General features: G+C 46.0%; 1 protein-coding gene across 3 annotated transcripts; it reads right to left on the reverse strand.

Annotated features, from left to right (window-relative positions):
- Positions 1 to 283: 283 nt before the first annotated feature.
- On the reverse strand, positions 284 to 21826 carry LOC116956992 (uncharacterized). 3 transcript variants are annotated; one of them, XR_012930403.1, is made up of 7 exons: positions 21656 to 21826; positions 21317 to 21385; positions 10150 to 12216; positions 7553 to 9398; positions 7206 to 7274; positions 2718 to 4344; positions 284 to 2275 (listed from the first exon to the last, which is right to left on the reverse strand). XR_012930403.1 is itself a non-coding variant. In XM_076054874.1 (6 exons), the coding sequence occupies exon 6, from the start codon at positions 4314 to 4316 to the stop codon at positions 2817 to 2819; it is 1500 nt and encodes a 499-aa protein (XP_075910989.1). In that variant the 5' UTR covers positions 4317 to 4344; positions 7206 to 7274; positions 7553 to 9398; positions 10150 to 12216; positions 21317 to 21385; positions 21656 to 21826; the 3' UTR covers positions 284 to 2816. The 3 variants fall into 3 exon arrangements, 1 of the variants encoding a protein (XP_075910989.1); XR_004405068.2 differs by having other exon boundaries at positions 284 to 658; positions 2118 to 4344; XM_076054874.1 differs by having other exon boundaries at positions 284 to 4344.
- Between the last annotated feature and the right edge of the window lie 1645 nt (positions 21827 to 23471).

Here is a 23471-nt window from a genome sequence, read left to right on the forward strand (position 1 = left end):
ACAATTATCTAATTCGAAATAATACTATTCAAAGTTGTTTCATTTTAAAACTTCAAAACGGACCATCAGGTGCTTGCGTGAATGCGTCGTTTGTGTGCAATTTTTTTCATGACTTTCCTGGCCCAAGGCCGTAAATGGTTATTCGGAGGCGCCGCAGGGGATCCGGCTTGCTTCAACCCATGGTTGTGAACATCCAGAAGTTAATCAGCAAGGACCATTTCCTGTCCTAGTTCGCCAACATATAAGACGTCATGCAAAATTATAATGAGCAAATCAGCAGACATGACATCTTTCATTTATTGATCTCTCCACGAAACAACGGAATGTTTTACACAAACTATAACTAGCACAGCCTTCTGGGAGTGCATCATTGATTCAGTGCAAGCCACCTGTGGATCCTTATTGGTGGACAGTCTCAACAGCAGTCGGGCTTGCTTCAACCCATGGTTACGGACACCCAGACGTTAATCAGCAAGGTGCATTTCTAGTCCTCATTCGACAAAATCTACGTCAACACATAATACAAAATTATAATTCGTGTTGGAAAGAATGTATCTCCTATACGTAACTTTTAAGTGGTATGTCTTGTAACTGAATTAATTATCCGAGTGTGCTCCCTATTTCAAAGACAATGAGTTGCTCCAGAGGCAGACGCTTGCTGAAAACACAAAAAATACAACAGGTCTCACCTGAGTTATCTGTACAGATGACTTCCAAAACACACACTTTGTCCAAACATCACTTATTCAATGTTTGACCCTTATAGACAAAATGTTACATGTACGCACACAATCAGACAAGTATTAATTCTAAACTATTGACAGGCATATGAACAAAATTTAATTACTGCACTGAAATATACTGCATCAGGTTACATCGTATTAACAAGAAGCTATACTATTCTAGATTTTAAGCTTTCGTGACTGCAAGGATCCATACTCTTTGGTTCTATTCGGTCAAGTCACGTAGGTAAAAAAATAAAATAAAAATCACGACGTTTCGGCCACAACACAAGCGGCCTTCATCAGGTGAAGGGACCAGACTGTCTCGAGGACAGCGCTGGAGTGAACACAGCTAAGCTCAGACCGCGACTTTTAAGCTGTGTTAGAGGAATCAAGGTGCCTTGACAAAGGAATTAGCATAAAAATTAGCATTTAATTGGCGTGGTTAGCATAATGAACGGTGTAGAGGGGGTGAACATGTGCAGGTGGGTGAGGGGGGGAGGTGTAAAAAGGGAAGAAAAGGGAAGCTGCGAAAGTTTGGGGTACCACTACTTGAAAAAATATACTGTACCATTGAAAATTCGTTTCAATGGTACAGAACCAAGGTTCTTTGCAAACCCATGGGTTTTTTTTTTATCAGAGATCTATTCACGAGGCAATTCAGATTTACAAACACAGACACAATTTCAACCGAGAAGATGGTTTCAAATTAAGCAACCATTGGAAAGATGTTCTAAATCGAACCAAACATTAAACTAATTTTCAATGGTACAGCATATTTTTTCAAGTAGTTGTACCCCAAACTTTCGCAGTATCCCTTTTTCTTCCCTTTTCACACCTCCCCCCCTCGCCGACCTGCACATGTTCACCCCCTCTACACCGTTCATCATGCTAAGTCCTATTATTGTTTCCCTTCAACGTGACTTTACCGAAAGAGCTAAGAATATTAATTACTGCAGTCACGAAAGCTTTAAATCAGGCTAAGTCCACCAATTAAATGCAAATTTTTATACTAATTCCTTTGTCAAGGCACCTTGATTCCTCTCACACAGCGTAAAGGTCGCGGTCTGAGCTTAGCTGTGTTCACTCCAGCGCTGTCCTCAAGACAGTCTGGTCACTTCACCTGATGAAGGCCGCTTGTGTTCTGGCCAAAACGTCGTGATTTTTGTTTTATTTTTTTAACTACATGACTTTACCGAATAGAACCCAAGAGTAAGAAGCTATACTCTTTGGTTCTTTTGGTAAAGTCACGTAGGTAGAAATAAAATATATCACGACGTTTCGAACACAACACAAGCGTCCGTTATCAGGCAATCAGGTTGTCTACAAGGTTCCAATCAGATGTGGACATTTCATCTGTTAATGTCAAGTGTGAGTAAAAGTGATCGGTATTACCTTGTGGCCGTGGCATCTCTTCAGAAAGGTCAGAGACTCGATCATGTGAGCCTTCTTGTTTCACAGTCTGTTAAAAGCTCTAACAGATGTGTGGAAACCCTCCCCGTAGAGGCAGTTCAATCTTGATTTGAAGCTTTCGTGACTGCAGGAATCCACTCCTAATTTAACAAGCAATTAAAAAAAAAGTATGCACTTTCTGCTTAACAGTGTACGTACAATATATTATTGCGTCATTCAAAACGAGTAGGCCATTGCATGCTGGCGTCTCAGTCAAAATTTAGCAAGTTCTAAACATTACCTACAAATGACATAACTGAGATGACACATCAATCATTGCCCCCTGCTGACAGGCTATTGTCCACATGCAGGCCGGCGCAGGGCCACCACCTTGTGCCACACAGGGGCAGCTGCTACTTGGGGATGCTCTTCGAGTGTTTGAGACTAGATACGATACAAAACTCCGAATTGCCGAGGCGATTAAGCAAGGACCATGAAAACGCAAATTATTAGAACATAGTGAATGCTTGGGAGCTTATTGGCTCTCGCTCCTGGTGAGAGATCTACCCAACCCACAGGTCCACAAAGACTGGCCGCTCTTACCCTGCAGGTTGAACCTAGGAATTGAGTGTTCAACTTCACATTCTTGTCATTCAAGGCCTGTGACAAAGATGCATCTATTGGAGCGACATCGTCTCTGGTTTACACATCTACCGGGTCTCCATTTGACTTTGTATTGTCTCGGAGGAAGTCCACCCACACCTCCACTTCCACAAACTGCTGGGAGTTGCCTTGCTCTGCCTCGCAGTCAGAATTCTCCTCCTGCTTCACATTGCCTCCATCGATGTGAAGGTCCCATTTTGGAGCTGAATCTTCATTTTCACATTTTACCTTCACTTCTTCGCTCTTCACCATCACTTCTTCACATTTCACCTTCACCTCTTCATATTTCACCTCGATACCTTTAAAAGCGTCCAAGCTGGGATTTTCTTCCTGTTCTTGTTTAATGAGGGATGGGCTCATTGCGCCACTTTGACTTTCACAAGCTGATTTCAGAATCCACTCCTTGTGGATCTTCTGATGCTTGTGTGTTCTATGGTGGGCATTAAGATTTGATGAAAGTGTAAAAATCTTCCCACATGGAGTGCACCTGAAGGGTTTTTCTCCCGTGTGTGTTCTCTGGTGTGCTACAAGAGCAGACGACTGTGCATACGCCTTCCCACACACACTGCACTTGAAGGGTTTCTCTCCCGTGTGTGTTCTCTGGTGTGCTGCAAAAGGAGATGCATGTGCAAATGCCTTCCCACACACACTGCACATGAAGGGTTTCTCTCCCGTGTGTGTTCTCTGGTGTGCTATAAGAGAAGATGAATGTGCAACCCCCTTCCCACACACAGTGCACATGAAGGGTTTCTCTCCCGTGTGTGTTCTCTGGTGTGCTACAAGATGCGATGAATGTGCAAACGCCTTGCCACACACACTGCACTTGAAGGGTTTCTCTCCTGTGTGTGTTCTCTGGTGTATTACAAGTGTAGATGAATGTGCAAACGGCTTCCCACACACACTGCACTTGAAAGGTTTCTCTCCCGTGTGAGTTCTCTGGTGAATTACAAGATTGTATGAATCTGAAAAAGCCTTATCGCACAGAGTGCACTTGAAGGGTTTCTCTCCTGTGTGTGTTCTCTGGTGCTTTTTAAGAACAGTTGACTTTGAAAATGCCTTCCCACACACACTGCACTTGAAAGGTTTCTCTCCCATGTGTGTTCTCTGGTGGGCCTGAAGGACTGATGGCCATGCAAATGCCTTGTCACACACAGTGCACTTGAAAGGTTTCTCTCCCGTGTGTGTTCTCTGATGGGCCTGAAGAGCTGATGGCAATGCAAATGCCTTGTCACACACAGTGCACTTGAAAGGTTTCTCTCCTGTGTGTGTTCTCTGGTGAGCCTGAAGCGCTGATGGCCATGAAAATGCCTTGTCACACACATTGCACTTGAAAGGTTTCTCTCCTGTGTGTCTTCTCTGGTGGGCCTGAAGAGCTGATGGCAATGCAAATGCCTTGTCACACACAGTGCACTTGAAAGGTTTCTCCCCTGTGTGAGTTCTCTGGTGCTGTGTCAAATTTCCAGTATGATCCATGCTGTTTGCACGCTGGTCCCATTGTTGACTTTTTGCACCGAGCTGCACCGAGTGCCTTTGCTCCATCAGACCAATTCTGCAGAGGAAGCGACAGCTGCAGACAAAAAAAATATATCCACACCATCTACACGTCAGTATCGAGGCACAGGGTAATGCATATACACAGTCACACGTGACTTACACGTCTATACTTATTAATATATTCATGATGTAGTGAAAAAGTGTCCCAAATTCATCACGTGGGCTGTGATTGCACACAATGAAAGGGCAAATTGTCACAAATATGCCTGGAAGCCCTAGTATCTTGAAAATGAATGTTAACCCAGAACTCCGAGCACACAATTTCGGCTGTCTGGCTAAAAAAGGAATATTTATAAAAGCTAAATTCAGCTGACATAGCAAAGGGCGTTGAAAATAATACTATTTGTGTTATGCAGAAATGCATAAATTAATGTTCAATCGCAACTTAGAGGTGTGAAGCCAGGCTCAGATTTCCTTGAATGCTGGGATGAACAGATCTGACTTCAGCTGCACGTGTGCTGTGATAACTTCCTGACTCCATTCTTAAAGAGTTCCAGAGGAAAAAAAATATAAACTACTCTTTAGATTTCACCTCCGTGCTAAATAGAGTTAATAGATACTCTTTGGTTCTTTCTGTAAAGTCACGAAGGTATAAAATAAAATAAATCACAACGTTTCAGGCGCAACACAAGCGTCCATTATCAGGTGGGATGGGCGCTTGTGTTGCGCCCAAAACGTTTTTTATTTTATTTTCTACCTACGTGACTTTACCGAAAGAACCAAAGAGTATGGATTCCTGCAGTCATGAAAGCTTCAAATCAAGATAGAGTTAATAGACTTGACTACAAATACAAACTTGACACTTCACGTTGACACTTCAAGTTATTTTATTTGATCAATTTATTATTTTATTCTCATTCTACGTGACTTTACCGAAAGAACCAAAGAAGATGAATCCTTGCAGTCACGAAAGCTTTCAATCGAAATTTAAACTTGACACTGTTACACACTCAGAGGCAGAGCCAGGATTTTCAGGTGGGGCAACCCCTCCAGCAATGAAAAATGATAGCAGTTGTTAGTAAGGAGTTGTTAGTAAGGGCTTGTCCCTTGCTTTGTATTCGACGCGTGTGATCGGCATTGCACTCGCTGAAGGTGTTTGCCTTCAGGGAAGTCGTGTACTGTATCCGCAACTGGGCACAATTCTGCGAGTCGCTTGTAACTGCTTTGCCGTTACTTATTGCCAATTATGGACTTGGACTGTTGTCCTATTATCTCATAGAGTCCCTGGCACGTAATAATATGCCACACGGTGGCAGTGGGGGGTTCGCAAAATTCCAATTTACGTATATAAAAGGGAAATTTGTGGATACGTGTGTCTGTTCGAAATGTTTAGCATACTTCCCAACATGCTACACACTTGAAATTTGGCATGTGGGTAGGTTCCATACTCTACACAATGCAAAACGTATAAAAATACTTTTGTATTTGGGGGGGGGAAATGACCATGAACTGAGTGGCGTCAACCCACAACACACCTTAGTTAAGCGCTCTGCAATGCTTACAAATATCGTATGGCTCTTCGCGCGCCGTACTTCTAGAGCTGTTAACGGCGTGCCGAGAGATTTTAGGTGGCGCTTCGCTCCTGGCTGATGAAGCCATTGGCTTCTCGGAGTTTCAATAGATATCTGTGCGAATAACGGGTGCAACTTCTATCTTAAATACAAAGCAGAAATGACATATCCTTGGTTCTTTCGGTAAAGTCACGTAGAAGGGAAACAATAAAATAATATTTTAAAATAATATTTTATTGTTTCCCTTCTACGTGACTTTACCGAAAGAACCAAGAATATGAATCCCTGCAGTCACGAAAGCTTTAAATCAGAAATGACATGTTTGTTTGTGTGAAGCAGCAAAAACTCTCCAACTCTGAGCCCTGGGGTCATGAAAATTCCACAGCTTATGCTGTCTGGAATTTCTAAGTGAACGCGACTATTTTCAGCTTGCAACGTCATTCCCTTCCCGAGTGGCCAAAATCGACCTTACGGGGTTAAGGTTGAATTTCCTTCAGTGAAAACATCCGATTTAGTTAAATTCATTTGTTTCGGCTTTTTTCATTCTTGCAAGCATCAAATTTTTTCAGTGTTTTTCAGTGAAATAAGGGAATATGAAATTAATCCAAGACAACAATCCAAATCCCGGGCGAAGCCGGATAGTGAAGCTAGTTACTAATAAATCCCAATGATCCTATTGAAATTAGGGATTTCGATCGGGTCGTTGGGGAGGCACAAGCCACCCCACCCCCACTGGCTCCGCCACTGTCACGCACTGGCATGGTGCACAGGTGGTGGTGTGTCCAGACCCACGCCTGGCCACCGTCACCTGCTCAGTAACACATTCCTGCGAAGGGAGATGATAGGAACGTTGGGTTGCTTGGTCAATGGCCAGAGTTAACGGCGGCGTGGTGTATTCCGCAAATTTGCCCGACTGTGAGGGCGGGCACAAGCCGGCGTGAGTAGGTTAAACGTTGAGTTTTATAAGGGCACCACGGGGTGATCAGCCACTCCCCACCCAGCCCCACCCCTCCCCACCCTCCCCACCCCCCACCCAGCCCCTCCCCACCCAGCACCTCCTAAACCAGCACCACCCTCACCACCCAGCACCACCCTCCCCACCCTCCCCTATCAACCCAGCCCCACCCCTCCCATTTTTGGATGCACGACGGACGGCCACAATAATCCCCTGTGGGCAGGTATAACCAGGAGGTTCCTACCAGTATTAATGCTTCCTCAATCCACCAAGTAATTGAGGATCAATCAACACAGCCAAGGCTGCGTATCTCTCTCCCCTCGTGGTCGCGTGGATTTCCCTCCGGATCCCTCAGTTTCCCCTCCACATGTAGAGAGTGAACACCGCCACGCTGTTGACAAGCCTCACCTGGTGTTGTTGTTGTGGGCAGGTCGCTTCTGAAAACAAGAGCGGTAAAGCAGCTCAAGCGGGCTTGGCCTGGTAAAAAAAAATAAAAAATTGTGTGAATATTTAAAGTAAAACAAAGTTACAAAGTGGCGAGATAATTGAAGCAAACGCGATCAATTGAAGCAAACGCGATCAGGCGAGGGCAGGAGGCAAGGCCCCGCGTTGTAAAGTTCCAACCGAGACATCGCTTCCATGCTCGCTGCTACTCAATTGACATCCCTACGAGCGAGAGAAAGAGCGAGGCTCCACCTCGGTAAACAACAACCACCACAACCACAATCACCACAACCGCGATAAGAATTTCTCACCTCGGATTTCAGTGCACGGGCGGAGCAGCAGCTTCCTGTTACCTCGCGACGTCACGCGGCAGCAGCTGACATGACGTCACTTGTGAGGTACGATAACACTCCCCCTCCCACAATGAGCGGCTCCGTACGTAAAGCAATAATGTTAATGAGCCCGGCCCATATGTCAGTTTTTTCAATTTTATTTATTTGGTATAGCACTGTGAGCCATTCGGCTCTTGAATCGGGTGCAACCGCAACAAACAAAAAACATGAACAAGAAAACATCTTATAGTGACTATGCACAAACAGAAAGATCCAGGAAAAACTGCAAAGTTTTCCAGAAAAAAGGCACCGTACACCAACGCTGTGCAAAAATCCCATGTCGAGGGATGTGGCGTGGGTGCCGAACCCGTCGGAATAAACTCGCGAGTTTACGAATGCATTATGTTAATGTGCCGCCAGTCACCGGGCGGAGGTGACGTCACGCTCAAGAGACCGGTGGTCGGGTGAATACCTTGGTGACAAAACGTCACTAGCGAGGCACACCCCCCCTAAGGTTTGACGCCGATGACGTCATGCTGAGTGATGACGTCAGAGAGCGGGGTCAGAGTGCAAGTTTGTTGACAGAAGGGGAGCGGCAGTGTCGTGGTGAGCGCTGCGCTCCGCACCCCACCAGCCGAGTTCAATTCCCGCTCGTGGCCAACACCGGTGACGATTTTATGAAACGACCTCTCCTACGTCGACTCAGCCTCAAACGAGTACCCGGTGCGGTGTGTAAACATCGCCAATAGGGAGACAAAGGCCGCCAGGCGTGGTCCTGGCCACCTACCCCCTCGTGTGCCGTCCCACCCTTAATAGATGCTCGCTAACAGCACTTGCCCCAACATTCTGTCCAGGCTATATGGGGGATCTTTGTCCTAGGTGCCCACTAACAGCACTTGCCCCTACAGTCTGTCCATGCTATACGGGGGATCTTTGTCTGTGTTAGGTGCTCACTAACAGCACTTGCCCCAACATTCTGTCCAGGCGCCTGCTGCTACTGACAGTCGTTGACTACGGTTGGACAGACGCTGATAGACACACACAGACAAGACAGGCGGACAGACACAGACAAGAGGAACAGAGACAGATATATACGACAAAGACAGACACAGGCAGAGAGAGACACACAGAGGCGAACAGATACACAGACGGATAGAGAGATGTTGAATCGAACACACTTAACTCGCCCCATTGAAAGAGATTCCTCGATCTTTGCCCATCCCCGGAAGTCGTTCTAGTTTCTATTTATTTCACTGAGGTGTGTATGTGTAAGCAATGTGAGGTATCGTTGTACACAGATATCAACAAGATCAGCAGACAAGAAAAAAATAAAAAAATTACGTTTCGATCGCAACACGAGCGGTCGTCCTCAGGCAAAAAAATTCCAGACATTGTCGCGGCAGAAGTCACGTGAGCTATGGCACGTGACATAGATAAGGTGCCCCCCCCCCCCCCCCATGGCTCGCCCTGCTCAGTTAAGCATTGTTTTAATGGGGTGGGTACGCGCGAATTTGATTTCTGTAAGACGAAGGTACTTTGAAACCCCACTTTGAAAACCCACTAGCTATACTTTTAAATAAGCGTACAACTTCATCTATCTGTAACGAACGCTGCACTTTTCGTCATTTTCATACAGGGGGCGATGTACACCTACACGCCCCCTGCATGAACGACGGAGGCGCACGGACAGACGTTCGATCACGTTGGAATCGATCTGCAGACGGCGGTCTTCTCGCACAGCCAGCTCAGCTGTGTCGCCTTATCTTGATCCCGCGATCCCAACCAGGTGAAAGTCCGCATCGAATCGAATCCCCGGCAAGGCCATCTACTTAACGACGAGAGAAAATGCACACGAAATGTCGTTTTCAATTAAGTCTTCTAGATGTAAAATGATAAACTTTTAATGAAGAAATACAATGATCTAATTCAAAGCATAATACAATTCAAGGTTGTTTCATTTGAAAACTTAAAAACGGAGCATCAGGAGGTTGCGTGAATGCGTCGTTCTTGTGCAATTGTTTTCGTGACTTTCCTGGCCAAAGGCCGTAAATGGTTGTGAGGGGTGCCGCAGGCGGTCCGGCTTGCTTCAACCCATGGTTGTGAACATCCAGACGTTAATCAGCAAGGACCATTTCCTGTCCTAGTTAGCCAAATATAAGATGTCATGCTAAATTATAATTAGTGTTGTTGTGGAGAATGTATCTACTAGATGTGCTCTGCCTTGTAACCGAATAGAAATCTGTACTAAGAATGCATTTTACGTGCTCTTACAATTACCTCCTTGCTATGAAGCAGATCAGCAGACATGACATCTTTCATTTATCGATCTCTCCAGAAAACAAAGGAATGTTTTACACAAACTATAACACAGCCTTCTGGAAGTGCATCATTGATTCAGTGCAAGCCACCTGTGGACCCTTATGGGTGTACAGTGTGTCAAGAGCAGCCAGGCTTGCTTTAACCCATGGTTACAGACATCCAGACGTTAATCAGCAAGGAGCATTTCTAGTCCTAGTTAGACAAAATCTACGTCAACACGTAATACAAGATTATAATGCGTGTTGTAGAGAATGTACCTCCTATACGTGTAACTTTTGAGTGGTATGCCTTGTAACTGATGAATGATCCGAGTGTGCTCCCCATTTCAAAGACAATGAGTTGCTCCAGAGGCAGACGCTTGCTGAAAACACAAAAATACCCTTTGACCTGTATCACAAGCGCAACGGGTCTCACCCGAGTTATCTGTACAGGTTACTTCCAAAACACACACTTTGTCCTAACATCACTTATTCAATGTTTGACAAAATGTTACATGTACACACACAATCAGACAAGTATTCATTCTAAATTATGGAGTCATTTTAACAAAATTTAATTATATCGTATTAACAAGAATATTTTTTAAAAAATATGCACCGTCTGCTTAACAGTGTATGCACAACATACTATGCCATTTTAAATAAGTAGGCCATTGCATGCTGCCGTCTCGGTCAAAATGTAGCAAATTCTAAACATTACCCACAAACTCCACAACTGAGATGCCACATCAACCATCACCCCCTGCTGACAGGCTCTTGTCCACATGCAGGCCGGTGCAGGGCCACCACCTTTTTGCTACACAGGGGCAGCTGCTACTTGGGGGTGCTCTTCGAGTGTTTGCGACGAGATACGATACAAAACTCCGAATTGCTGAGGCGATTAAGCAAGCACCATATAAATGCAGTTATGACAGTAAATGCTTGGGAGCTTATTTGTTCTCGCTCCTGGTTAGAGATCCACGCAACCAACAGGTCCACAAAGACTGGCCGCTCTTACCTGCAGGTTGCACCTAGGAATTGAGTTCAACTTCACATTCTTGTCATTCAAGGCCTGTGACAAAAGTGCATCTATTGGCGCGACATCGTCCCAAGTTTACACATCTACCGGGTCTCCATTTGACTTTGTATTGTCTCGGAGGAAGTCCACCCACACCTCCACTTCCACCAACTGCTGGGAGTTGCCTTGCTCTGCCTCACAGTGAGAATTCTCCTCCTGCTTCACATTGCCTCCATCGATGTGAAGGTCCAATTTTGGAGTTGAATCTTCATCTTCACATTTCACCTTCACCTCTTCATATTTCACCTCGATACCTTTAAAAGTGTCCAAGCTGGGATTTTCTTCCGGTTCTTGTTTCAGGAGGGATGGGCTCATTGCGGCACTTTGACTTTCACAAGCTGATTTCAGACTCCACTCCTTGTGGATCTTCCGATGCTTGTGTGTTCTCTGGTGTCTTTGAAGATTTGGTGAAAGTGAAAACGCCTTCCCGCACGGAGTGCACCTGAAGGGTTTCTCTCCCGAGTGTGCTCTCTGGTGTGCTACAAGAAGAGATGAATGTGCAAACGCCTTCCCACACACACTGCACTTGAAGGGTTTCTCTCCCGTGTGTGTTCTCTGGTGTGCTCCAAGATCAGATGAACGTGCAAACGCCTTCCCACACACACTGCACTTGAAGGGTTTCTCTCCCGTGTGTCTTCTCTGGTGTTCTACAAGAGCAGATGACTGTGCAAACGCCCTCCCACACACACTGCACTTGAAGGGTTTCTCTCCCGTGTGTGTTCTCTGGTGTTCTACAAGAGCAGATGAACGTGCAAACGCCTTCCCACACACACTGCACTTGAAGGGTTTCTCTCCCGTGTGTGTTCTCTGGTGTTTTTCAAGAGCAGATGACTGTGAAAATGCCTTCCCACACAGTGCACTTGAAGGGTTTCTCTCCTGTGTGAGTTATCTGGTGGGCCTGAAGAGCTGATGGCCATGCAAATGCATTGTCACACACAGTGCACTTGAAGGGTTTCTCTCCTGTGTGAGTTCTCTGGTGGGTCTTTAGAGCTGATGGCCATGCAAATGCCTTGTCACACACAGTGCACTTGAAGGGTTTCTCTCCTGTGTGAGTTCTCTGGTGGGTCTTTAGAGCTGATGGCCATGCAAATGCCTTGTCACACACAGTGCACTTGATGGGTTTCTCTCCTGTGTGAGTTCTCTGGTGCCGTGTGAAATTTACAGGATGATCCGTGTTGTTTGCACGCTGGTCCCATTGTTGCCATGTCGTACCGAGCTGCGCCGAGTGCCTTTTCTCCATCAGACCAATTCTGCAGAGGAAGTGACAGCTGCAGACAGAAACAAAGAATATCCACACCATCTACACGTCAGTATCGATGCACAGAGGAATGCATATATAGACAGTCACACGTGACTTACACGTCTATACGTATTCATATATTCATGACGTAGTGAAAAAGTGTCCCAAATTCATCACACGGGCTGTTATAGCACACAATGAGATGTCAAATTGTCACAAACGTGCCTGGAAGCCCTAGCATCTTCAAAATGAATGTTAACCCAAAACTCCAAGCACACAATTTCGGCTGTCTGGCTTCAAAAGGAATATCTATGAAAGCTAAATTCAGCAGACATAGCAAAGGGTGTTGAAAATAATACTATTTATGTTATGCACAAATGCATAAATTAATGTTCAATAACAACTTAGAGGTGTGAAGCCAGGCACAGATTTCCTTGAATGCTGGGATGAACAGATCTGACTTCAGCTGCACGTGTGCTGTGATAACTTCCTGACTCCATTCTTACAAAGAGTTCCAGAGGAAAACAAAAAACTACTGTTTAAATATAACCTCCGTGCTCAATAGAGTTAATAGACTTTACTGCAAATAAAAAATTGACACTGTCACACACTCAGAGGCAGAGCCAGGATTTTCAGGTAGGGGGGGCAACACCTCCAGCAATTAAAAATTATATGAGTTGTTAGTAAGGAGTTAGTAAGGAGTTGTTAGTGAGTAAGGACTTGTCCCTTGCTTTGTATTTGACGCGTGTGATCGGCATTGCGCTCGTTGAAGGTGTTTGCCTTCAGGGAAGTCGTGTACTGTATACACAACTGCGCACAATTCTGCGAGGCGCTTGTAACTGCTTTTCCGTTACTTATTGCCAATTATGGACTCGGACTGTTGTCCTATTATCTCATAGAGTCCCTGGCACGTAATAATATGCCACACGGTGGCAGTGGGGGGTTCTGGAAAATTCCAATTTATGCATATAAAAGGGAAATTTGTGGATACGTGTCTCTGTTCGAAATGCTTAGCATACTTCCCAACATGCTACACACTTGAAATTTGGCATGTGGGAAGGTTCAATACTGTACACAATGATAAAAGTATAACAATAGACTTTTGTATTGGGGGGGGGGGGGGGGGGTGAGAAAATGACCATGAAGTGAGTGGCGTCAACCCACAACACACCTGAGTTAAGCGCTCTGCAATGCTTACCCCTAACGTATGGCTCTTCGCGCGCCGTAGTTCTAGAGCTGTTAACGGCGTGCCGGGAGATTTTAGGTATTGCGCTTTGCTCCTGGCCGATGAAGCAATTGGCTTCTCGGAGTGTCAATACATATCCGTGCGAATAACGGGTACAACTGCTATCTTAAATATAAAGCAGAAATTACATATTCTTGGTTCTTTCGGTAAAGTCAAGTTGAAGGGAAACAATAAAATATTTTAAATTAATATTTTATTCTTGGTTCTTTCGGTAAAGTCACGTAGAAGGGAAACAAAATCATATTTAAAAATAATATTTTGTTTCCCTTCTATGTGACTTTACCGAAAGAACCAAGAATATGAATCCCTGCAGTCACAAAAGCTTTAAATCAATTACTGCTAGATATTAATATTCATACTCTTTGGTTCTATTTGGTAAAGTCACGTAACAAACAACAAAAAAATAAAAATAAAAAATTCACGACGTTTCGGCCACAACACAAGTGGCCTTCATCAGGTGAAGGGATCGTGCTGTCATGAGGACAGCGTTGGAGTGAAAACAGCCAAGCCCAGGTCGCATCCTTTAAGCTGTGTGGGAGAAAGCAAAGCGCTTGACAAATGAATTAGTATAGAAATGAGCACGATATATATAGGAGGTGTATGGGCCATGATGGACCAGGAGCGGGTGGGGACCATAACGGACCAGCAGCAGGGGGGGGGGGGGGGAGTAGAGTGAGTGAGTGGAGTGAGTGAGTGGAGTGAGTGGAGTGAGTGAGTGGAGTGAGTGAGTGGAGTGAGTGGAGTGAGTGAGTGGAGTGAGTGAGTGGAGTGAGTGGAGTGAGTGAGTGGAGTGAGTGGAGTGAGTGAGTGGAGTGAGTGAGTGGAATGAGTGGAGTGAGTGAAGGGATCAGACTGTCCAGAGGACAGCGCTGGAGTGCACACAGTCAAGGTCAGACCGCGACCTCTAAGCTGTGTGAGAAGAAGCCGAGCGCCCTGACAAAGGAATTAGCATAAAAGTTAGCATTTCATTGGCGGACTTAGAATGAAGGACGATGTACTGGGGAGCATGTGCAGACAGGCGAGGGGGAGAGGGGGGAGCCCACATATTGATGGTGTGAAAAGGGAATTTAAGCAGCTGCGAAAGTTTGGGATACCACTGCTTAAAAAATATACTGTAACATTGAAAATTAGCTTAATGTTTGGTGTGATTCAGAACATCTTTCCAATGGTTGCTTAATTGATGGACCAGGAGCTGGTGGGGACCATGACGGACCAGCAGCGGGGGGGGGGGGGGGGGGAGTAGAGTGAGTGAGTGGAGTGAGTGGAGTGAGTGAGTGGAGTGAGTGAGTGGAGTGAGTGAGTGGAGTGAGTGGAGTGAGTGAGTGGAGTGAGTGAGTGGAGTGAGTGAGTTGAGTGAGTGAGTGGAGTGAGTGAGAGGAGTGAGTGGCGTGAGTGAGTGGAGTGAATAGGTGGAGTGAGTGAGTGGAATGAGTGGAGTGAGTGAAGGGATCAGACTGTCCAGAGGACAGCACTGGAGTGCACACAGTGAAGCTCAGACCGCGACATCTAAGCTGTGTGAGAGGAAGCAGAGCGCCCTGACAAAGGAATTAGCATAAAAATTAGCATTTCATAGGCGGACTTAGAATGAAGGACGATGTACTGGGGGGGAGCATGTGCAGACAGGCGAGGGGGAGAGGGGGGGAGCCCACATATTGATGGTGTGAAAAGGGGGAATTTAAGCAGTTGCGAAGGTTTGGGATACCACTACTTAAAAAATATACTGTACCATTGAAAATTAGTTTAATGTTTGGTTTGATTCAGAACATCTTTCCAATGGTTGCTTAATTTGAAACCATCCTCTCGGTTGAAATTGTGTCTGTGTTTGTAAATCTGAATTGCCTCGTGAACAAATCTCTGATAAAAACCCGTGGGTTTGCAAAGAACCTTGGTATCGGAGAAAATTATATCGTGATCACCCAGTGTTGTAACAGTGATCAGCTACGGCAGAAGAATTCGTTCTGCCGTGTTTCAAATCTGATTTGTGCTCGCGGATTCGGTCAGAGACATGTCGTTTCATCTCCCCGATATAGCAGTCACCACAGGTGCAGATCAATTTGTAAACTCCGGGGTACTGTGAGTCAGGAATGACATCCTTCACGGAAGGGATCAGGTCACGGATTTTGTGTACTGTATTGAACCGGACCAGGATCTTGTGTTTGTTTAGGATTTTGGAGATCTTTTTAGTAACGCCTGCTATATATGGTAGTGTGATGGTTTTGATCGGAGTATCAAGTGGTTGTTTCTGTATGGAGGGAGAGACAGCTTGGCGGATGGTACGGTCAGAGTATCCATTCCTTTTTAGGGCCAGATGTACATGTTTTAATTCACTGGTCAGGTGGTGTTGGTCCGAAATGCAATGAGCCCTGTGGGTCAACGTTTTGATGAGAGAATTATTTTGCATCGGGTGGTGGTGGGAATCAGGTTTCAAGTAGGAATCTGTGTGGGTGGGTTTCCTGTAGACAGAATATCCCAATGAGCCATCAGGTCTCCTCTCAAACAGAACATCCAAGAATGGCAGCTTGCCATCTTTCTCCACTTCCATGGTGAATTTGATGGTGGGGTGTCTAGAATTAATGTGGTCTAGGAAAAGGTTCAAAGCCGGGAGGCCATGTGGCCAAATGACGAGTGTCGTCTACATATCTCTTTCACAGGGAAGGTCTGAGGGTGGAAGTCTGGATGGCGTCTGATTCAAATTTCTCCATGAAAATATTGGCTATCACTGGTGACAAGGGGGATCCCATGGGGGTACCCTCATTTTGTTTGTAGAAGGAGCCATTCCAAGTAAAGTAGGTATTGTTGAGGCAGTGCCTAACCAGTGCAGGTGTATCGGGGTCTAGTCCATGTTGGACCAAATTTTCAATTATTTCAATGGTATCAGGTACTGGGACCTTGGTGAACAAAGAGACCACATCGAAGCTGACAAGGATATCGTCAGGGGACAATACGTCTTTGACCATAGAGACCAATTGGGCTGAGTTAAGTACTGTTGAGGCGGTCTTGCCAGTGAAAGGAAGCAAGGTATCTGACAGAAAACGGGCTAGTCTATAGGTAGGGGAGTTGATCGTGGATACGATGGGTCGTAGTGGGGTGCCTTCTTTATGAATCTTGGGAAGACGATAGAATCTAGGGGGTCTTGCAGCAGAAGGTTTTAGGGAGGGACGTTTAGTTGGGTCGATTAGGGAGGTCGAACTTGTGATGGTCTTGTTGGTTTTTATCGCGAGGCTATTAGTAGGGTCATTTTTTATTTTTGAGTAACTTCCATCGTTGAGCAGATTCTGGATTTGTTGTTGTATGAATCTTTATCCATAATTACAATAGCGTTGCCTTTATCGGCTGAGAGGATGACTATATTTCTTCTGTTTTTTAAATTCGCGAGTTCATAGCGTTCATTTTTGCTGATGTTACTAATGGGTTTCTTAGCATTCTTAAGAATAGTGGCTATTTCAGCTCTCGCAACGTCTGCTTGGATGTGTCCTACGCCTTTGAGGGCTACATCGACCTGAGAGATGATATCATCTACTGGTATGTGGTATGTGTTGTTTGTTACATGACTTTACCGAATAGAACCAAAGAGTATGGATCCTTGCAGTCACGAAAGCTTTAAATCTAGAATAGATATTAATATTATTACAGCGCTTAGATAGCATTATTGTAGTATTGTTTACTATTATTAAACAAATACGTTGGCAGATATTACAATAATAATGTTTGTGTGCACAAAACAAATTTTTAATTATTAGGTTGCTAAATATTCCCTTTTGCTGTGCTTTCATGACGCTGCGACCGTCTACTGCCAGTCTGTGCTGTTGCCTGCTGCCTGCTTATTAATTAACGTCAGTGCACTGGCACTATTATCTACACTGCTAATTTTCCTTTTGGGCATTATGAGTGTATGCCAGTCTACAATCTGTTACCTGCGTTAATTTACACTTATTTTTGCTTATTTCTTCAATGCATTTCTATTGTTTCGATTGCTCACGTCACACTATTTACTCATACGTAGTACTGCGATACTGATAGCTGTGCCATCATCGGGGATTGCTGTACACGTTGATGTGTATGTGTTTGAGCCCATATGTGTGTGCTTCTCAAAGACACACACGTGTTTAAGTCTACGTGTGTGTCTGTATTTTTCGAACAGACAACGCCCGATGTGTGTGTAAGTCGAAGTGTTTGTGTGTGTGTCAGTCCAAGTGTGCATGTCAGTCCATCAGCTACAGCATCCCACGTCAGAGAATGAGGAGGCTTACCGCAGCCTTCGCTCGGAGGTTCGGAGAGCCATGAGGCACTGCAAGGATGGGTGGTGGTCGCGGGTTGCTGAGGAGATGGAGTCTGCCTCAGTGGCCCGCGATAACAAATCCCTATTTAACTACATAAAAAAAGTAACCTGCAGCACCACAGCCATTACCATCATTAGGGGGGAACACGGCGATCCAATCTCCGACCCCCAGGAACAGGTTTGCAGATTTGCTGAGCATTTCTGTGAGGTCCTGGGGGAGGGAAAATCCCTCAGCCAGGAAAACATCGTGGCACAAAGTGGGGATTGCCCTGCTGATGCTATGGTGCCTCAAATATTAGAAGAAATCACCCCCTGTGAGTGGCTGGCTGAGGTGTCATCTGTTGAGGAAGTACTGAAGGCGATCCAGAGTCTGAGACCAGGAAAGGCACCGGGCAGAGATGATCTCCCAAGCGAAATGCTGAGGGTGGCGTTTGTGCACAGACTGCCCTACATGACATCATAACAACAGGCTGGACCGTGGGATGGGTTCCGCAGGATTGGAAGGATGCCCTGGTGGTCCCCCTCTTTAAGAAGGAGGACTGCACAGACTAACAACTACAGGGGCATCTCACTCCTCAGTGTGCCGGGAAAGGTCCTGGCAAGGATTATTCAACAGCACCTTGCTATACACGCTGAGGAGAGGCTTGCGGAGCCCCAATGCGGTTTCAGGAAAGGGCGGTCTTGCACGGATGCCATATTTTCTGTCTGCCTGCTACAGCAGAGGTGTAGGGAATTCCAACAAGACCTACATCTCTGCTTTATTGACCTGGTCAAGGCCTATGATACCATCAGTAGGCCTGGGCTCTGGGTTGTTCTTCGTGCTTTCGGAGTCCCTGACCCTCTGCTCACGATCATTAAGGACATTCATGATGGTGAGCGGGCCCGGGTAAAACTACGTGGCCGGGAGTCAGAGCCATTTCCTGTACACCTTGGGGTGCGACAGGGATGTCCTCTGGCTCCCACATTATTTAACATCTATTTTGACCACGTAGTTCGTGAAGCAGTCAGTAGCTGTACCGGGGGAATTTCCATTTGGTACAATGGGAGGCTGATCGATGCCCAGGTACGGTCAAGGGATGGCTCCCTATTGGTCAACCACATTATGTATGCCAATGATTTGGTAATTGCTGCTCATTCAGAGGCGTTGGAGACACTTCTGCTTAAACTGGAGCGTGCCACTAAGAGGTGGGGCCTTACCATCAGCCCCACCAAAACTAAGCACCTGCCTGGGTATTTTCTACCATCGGACACTCCACCCCCACAACTCCCAAACGGTGATGGGGCAGTTGTGGAGAGAGTGGAGAGTTTCCCATATCTGGGCAGTGTGCTCATGACTGGCTCCGGTTTAACAGCAGAGGTCTCACTCCAAATCAGTCAAGGGGCAATATCTTTTCATCGGTTGCGCAACGCCGTCTGCAAGCAACCTGGTCTGTCGCTCCGCACGAAGCTTCAGGTCTTCTCGGCCACAGTAATTCCCTCCCTTCTCTATGCTTGGAAACGTGGAACCCCCTAATGGAACATCTTCTCCGGTTAGAAATGTTTAGGCTGGCCTGACTACGATCCATCCTGGGTTTAACCAGGTTGGATTGTGTGAGCTCACAAATCCTTGAAAGATCTGGGCAAAGTCCCATCGGTGAGCTCCTCCGGCAGGCAAGGCTGCGTTGGCTGGGTCATGTAGCCCGCATGCCCAGCCACCGCATGCTTAAACAGCTTTTGTTCGGCCGGATCGAGGGGGCTAAACAGGCGTGGCACGGGCTAGAGAAGAGATGGAGTGACGTGGTACAGGAGGACGTGGAGCTGAGTGGACTTGCCGATGACTGGTACCAGTGGTGTCAAGATCGGCCTCTGTGGAGGAGGCTCATGAAGGACGCTACTGGGCAGTTGGAAGCAGTCACCCTCCAACAACAAAGGAGGGCGGATAAGCGACGATCACAACAACAAGCGGAGCGCCGGGTGGCTAAAGCACAGCAAGTTGGCACAGTAGGGGGCACAGGTGGTGCATCAGCCAGTCATCTCAGTCATCTGTCAGTCGAACCATGGCACCTGGGTCTGCCCCGTGATCTGCCAGCGGGCACTGCTGCTGAACCTGGAGCTTGCCACTAAGAGGTGGGGACTTACCATCAGCCCCACCAAAACTAAGCACCTGCCTGGGTATTTTGTACCATCGGACAATCCACCCCCATAACTCATAATTGGTGATGCAGCAGTTGTGGAGAGATTGGAGAGATTCCCATACCTGGCCAGTGTGCTCATGACCGGCTCCGGTTTACGAGGAGAGGTCTCACGCAAAATCAGTCGAGCGCCATTATCTTTTCATCGGCTGCGTTACGCTGTGTGGAAGCTACCTGGTCTCTCGCTCCGCATGAAGCTCCAGGTCTTCTCGGCCACGGTAATTCCATCCCTTCTCTACACTTGCGAAACGTGCACCCCTCTAATGGAACATCTTCGCCGGTTAGAAACATTTAGGCTGGCCTGCTAACGATCCATCTTGGGTTTAACCATATGTGTTTGTGCGTCTAAGTCGATGTGTTTCTGTGTGTGTGGGTTGATGTCTGTGTGTAAGTCCACGTGTGTGTCTGCCTTTTTCACCCGGGCAACACCGGGTACGTACCATTAGTCTATATATAAAAGGGAAATTTGTGAATGTGTGTCTGTTCGAAATGTTTAGCATACTACCTAACATGCTACACACTTGAAGTTTGGCATGTGGGCAGGTTCCATACTGTACACAATGTAAAAAGTATAAAAATAGACTTGTATTTTGGGGGGGGGGGGGGGGGGAGAAATGACCATGAAGTGTCTGGCGTCAACCCGCAACACATCTGAGTTGCGCCGTACTTCTAGAGCTGTTCACAGCGTGCCAGAAGATTTTAAGTGGCGCTTCGCTCCTGGCCGATGAAGCCATTGGTTTCTCGGAGTTTCAATACATATCCTCCGTGCGAAGAACGGGTAGAACTGCTATCTTAAATATAAAGCAGAAATTACATCTATTTATTTGCGTGAAGCAGCAAAAACTCTCCAACTCTGGCGTCATGACATTTTCACAGCTTATGCTCCCGAGTGGCCAAAATCGACCTTACGTAGAAGTGGGTTAAGGTTAAATTTCCTTCAGTTAAAACATCCGATTTAGGTGAATTGATTTGTTTCGGCTTTTTTCTTTCATGCAAGCATAATTTTTTACCAGGGTTTTTCAGTGAAATGAGGGAATATGAAATTAATCCAAGACAACAATCCAAGTCCCGGGCGAAGCCGGGTAGCCCCAATAATCCAATGGAAATTAGGGATTTCGATCGGATCGTTGGGGGGGCACGTGCCACCCCACCCCCACTGGCTCCACCACTGTCACACACTGGCATGGTTCACAGGTGGTGGTGTGTCCAGACCCACGCCTGGCCACCTTCACCTGCTCAGTATTAATGCTTCCTCTCTCCACCAAGTAATTAATTGAGGATCAATAAACACAGCCGAGGCTGCGTGTCTCTCTCTCTCTCCCCGTGGTCGCGTGGGTGTCCCTCCGGATCCCCCGGTTTCCCCTCCACCTGTATAGAGTGAACACCGCCACGCGTCTAGATTGAACACCACGACGCTGTTGACAAGCCTCACCTGGTGTTGTTGTTGTGGGCAGGTCGCTTCTGGAAACAAGAGCGGTATAGCAGCTCAAGCGGGCTTGCCCTGGTAAAAAAATAAAAATTGTGTGAATATTTAAAGTAAAACAAAGTACAAAGTGGCGAGCCAGGTGAAGACAAATTAAAATTAAGCGAGATAATTGAAACAAACGCGATCAGGCGAGGGCAGGAGGTTAGGCCCCTCGTTGTAAAATTCCAACCGGGACATCGCTTCCATGCTTGCTGCTACTCAATTGACATCCCTACGAGAGAGAGCGAGGTTCTACCTCGGTAAACAACAACCACCACCACCACAGCCGCGATGAAAATTTCTCACCTCGATTTCAGTGCACGGGCGGAGCAGCAGCTTCCTGTTATCTCGCGACCTCACGCGGCAGCAAGTGACATGACGTCACTTGTGAGGTACGATAACACTCCCCTCCCACAATGAACGGCTCCGTGCGTGAATATATTATGTTAATGAGCCCGGCCAATATGTAGAGCGATGGGGCGTGGGTGCTGAACCCGTTGCGACGGCTTTCACGAAGACATTATGTTAATGAGCCGCCAGTCACTGGGCGTTGCCTTGCCCAAATAAGGATTGTACTTGAACAGAAAACGGCAGCGACCCAGGCAGAGGTGACGTCACGCTCAGGGCGCTGAGTGGTGACGTCACAGAGCGGGGTTGGAGTTTCAGTTGATTTAGATTAATTTTCCGTTGCTCCCTCCCTTGAACAGAGACCCCTTGGGTGCGTGAGCTCAGCAACAATAACGTGGACATTATTGTGTGTGTACAAACTGTGTGTGTACACAATGTGTGTACACATTGTGTGTGTGTACACTGTGTGTGTGTACAAACTGTGTACAAACTTTGTACACTGTGTGTGTGTACACTATGTGTGTTTGTACAAACTGTGTACACTGTGTGTGTGTACAAACTGTGTGTGTACAAACTGTGTGTGTACACACACTGTGTGCGCGTGACGCCAACGTTTTGTGTGTGTACACTGTGTATGTGTACACTGTGTGTGTACAAACTGTGTGAACACTGTGTGTGTGTGTACACTGTGTATGTGTACACTGTGTATGTGTACACTGTGTGTGTACACTGTGTATGTGTACAAACTGTGTGTGTACAAACTGTGTGTGTACACACTGTGTGTGTGTACACTGTGTGTACACTGTGTGTGTGTACACTGTGTGTGTGTGTACACTGTGTGTGTGTACACTGTGTGTATGTGTACACTGTGTGTGTGTACAAACTGTGTGTACACTGTGTGTGTGTACACTGTGTATGTGTACACTGTGTGTGTACAAACTGTGTGAACACTGTGTGTGTACACTGTATATGTGTACACTGTGTGTGTGAACACTGTGTGTGTGTACACTGTGTATGTGTACACTGTGTGTGTGTACAAACTGTGTGTACAAACTGTGTATGTGTACACTGTGTGTGTGTACAAACTGTGGGGGGGGGGGGGCAGTCATCTCAGTCGACCAATGGCATCTTTTCATCAATTAAATATTTTTCAAAAAAATTATATCTTCGTGATTTTACCGAAAGAACCAAGAATATAAATGCGGACCAATCAGTTTCAAAGACAATGCATATATTAAATTTTGATTTAAAGCTTTCGTGACTGCAGTAATTCATATTCTTAGTTTTTTCGGTAAAGTCACGTTAAAGAGAAACAACAAAATAACAAAATATATATAAAACAATAAAAAATTCTCACGACGTTTCGACCATAACTCAAACGGTCATCATCAGGTGTGTTGGTTTGCATAAATGTATTTTTAAACGGCACATTTATTTATTTATAAAAAACGTTGGCGTCACGCGCAGCGATTTGGCAGTTTGCCCAGGACTAGTCCATCTATTTTTTTTTTAAAAGAGGAGGGGGGAGACGAAATTTTTTATAATGTATGCTGTCTGAAAGCCACTATAAGCGTGAACAATCAATTAAGAACTGAAATGGTTTATCAAATCTTTCCAATGATTGCTAAGATAGAATCCATCTTCTCGGTTGAAATTGTCTCTGTGCTTGTATATGTGGATAGCCTCATGAACGAATCTCTCATGGAAGCCAGATGGTTTACAAAGAACCTCCGTCTTGGAAAAGTCAATGGCATGTGAGCCTACTGAATTAGAA

Source organism: Petromyzon marinus, chromosome 68 (genome assembly GCF_048934315.1).
Source record: "Petromyzon marinus isolate PM22_M1 ecotype Great Lakes invasive population chromosome 68, UKy_Petmar_22M1.pri1.0, whole genome shotgun sequence".
Lineage (NCBI taxonomy): Eukaryota > Metazoa > Chordata > Hyperoartia > Petromyzontiformes > Petromyzontidae > Petromyzon > Petromyzon marinus.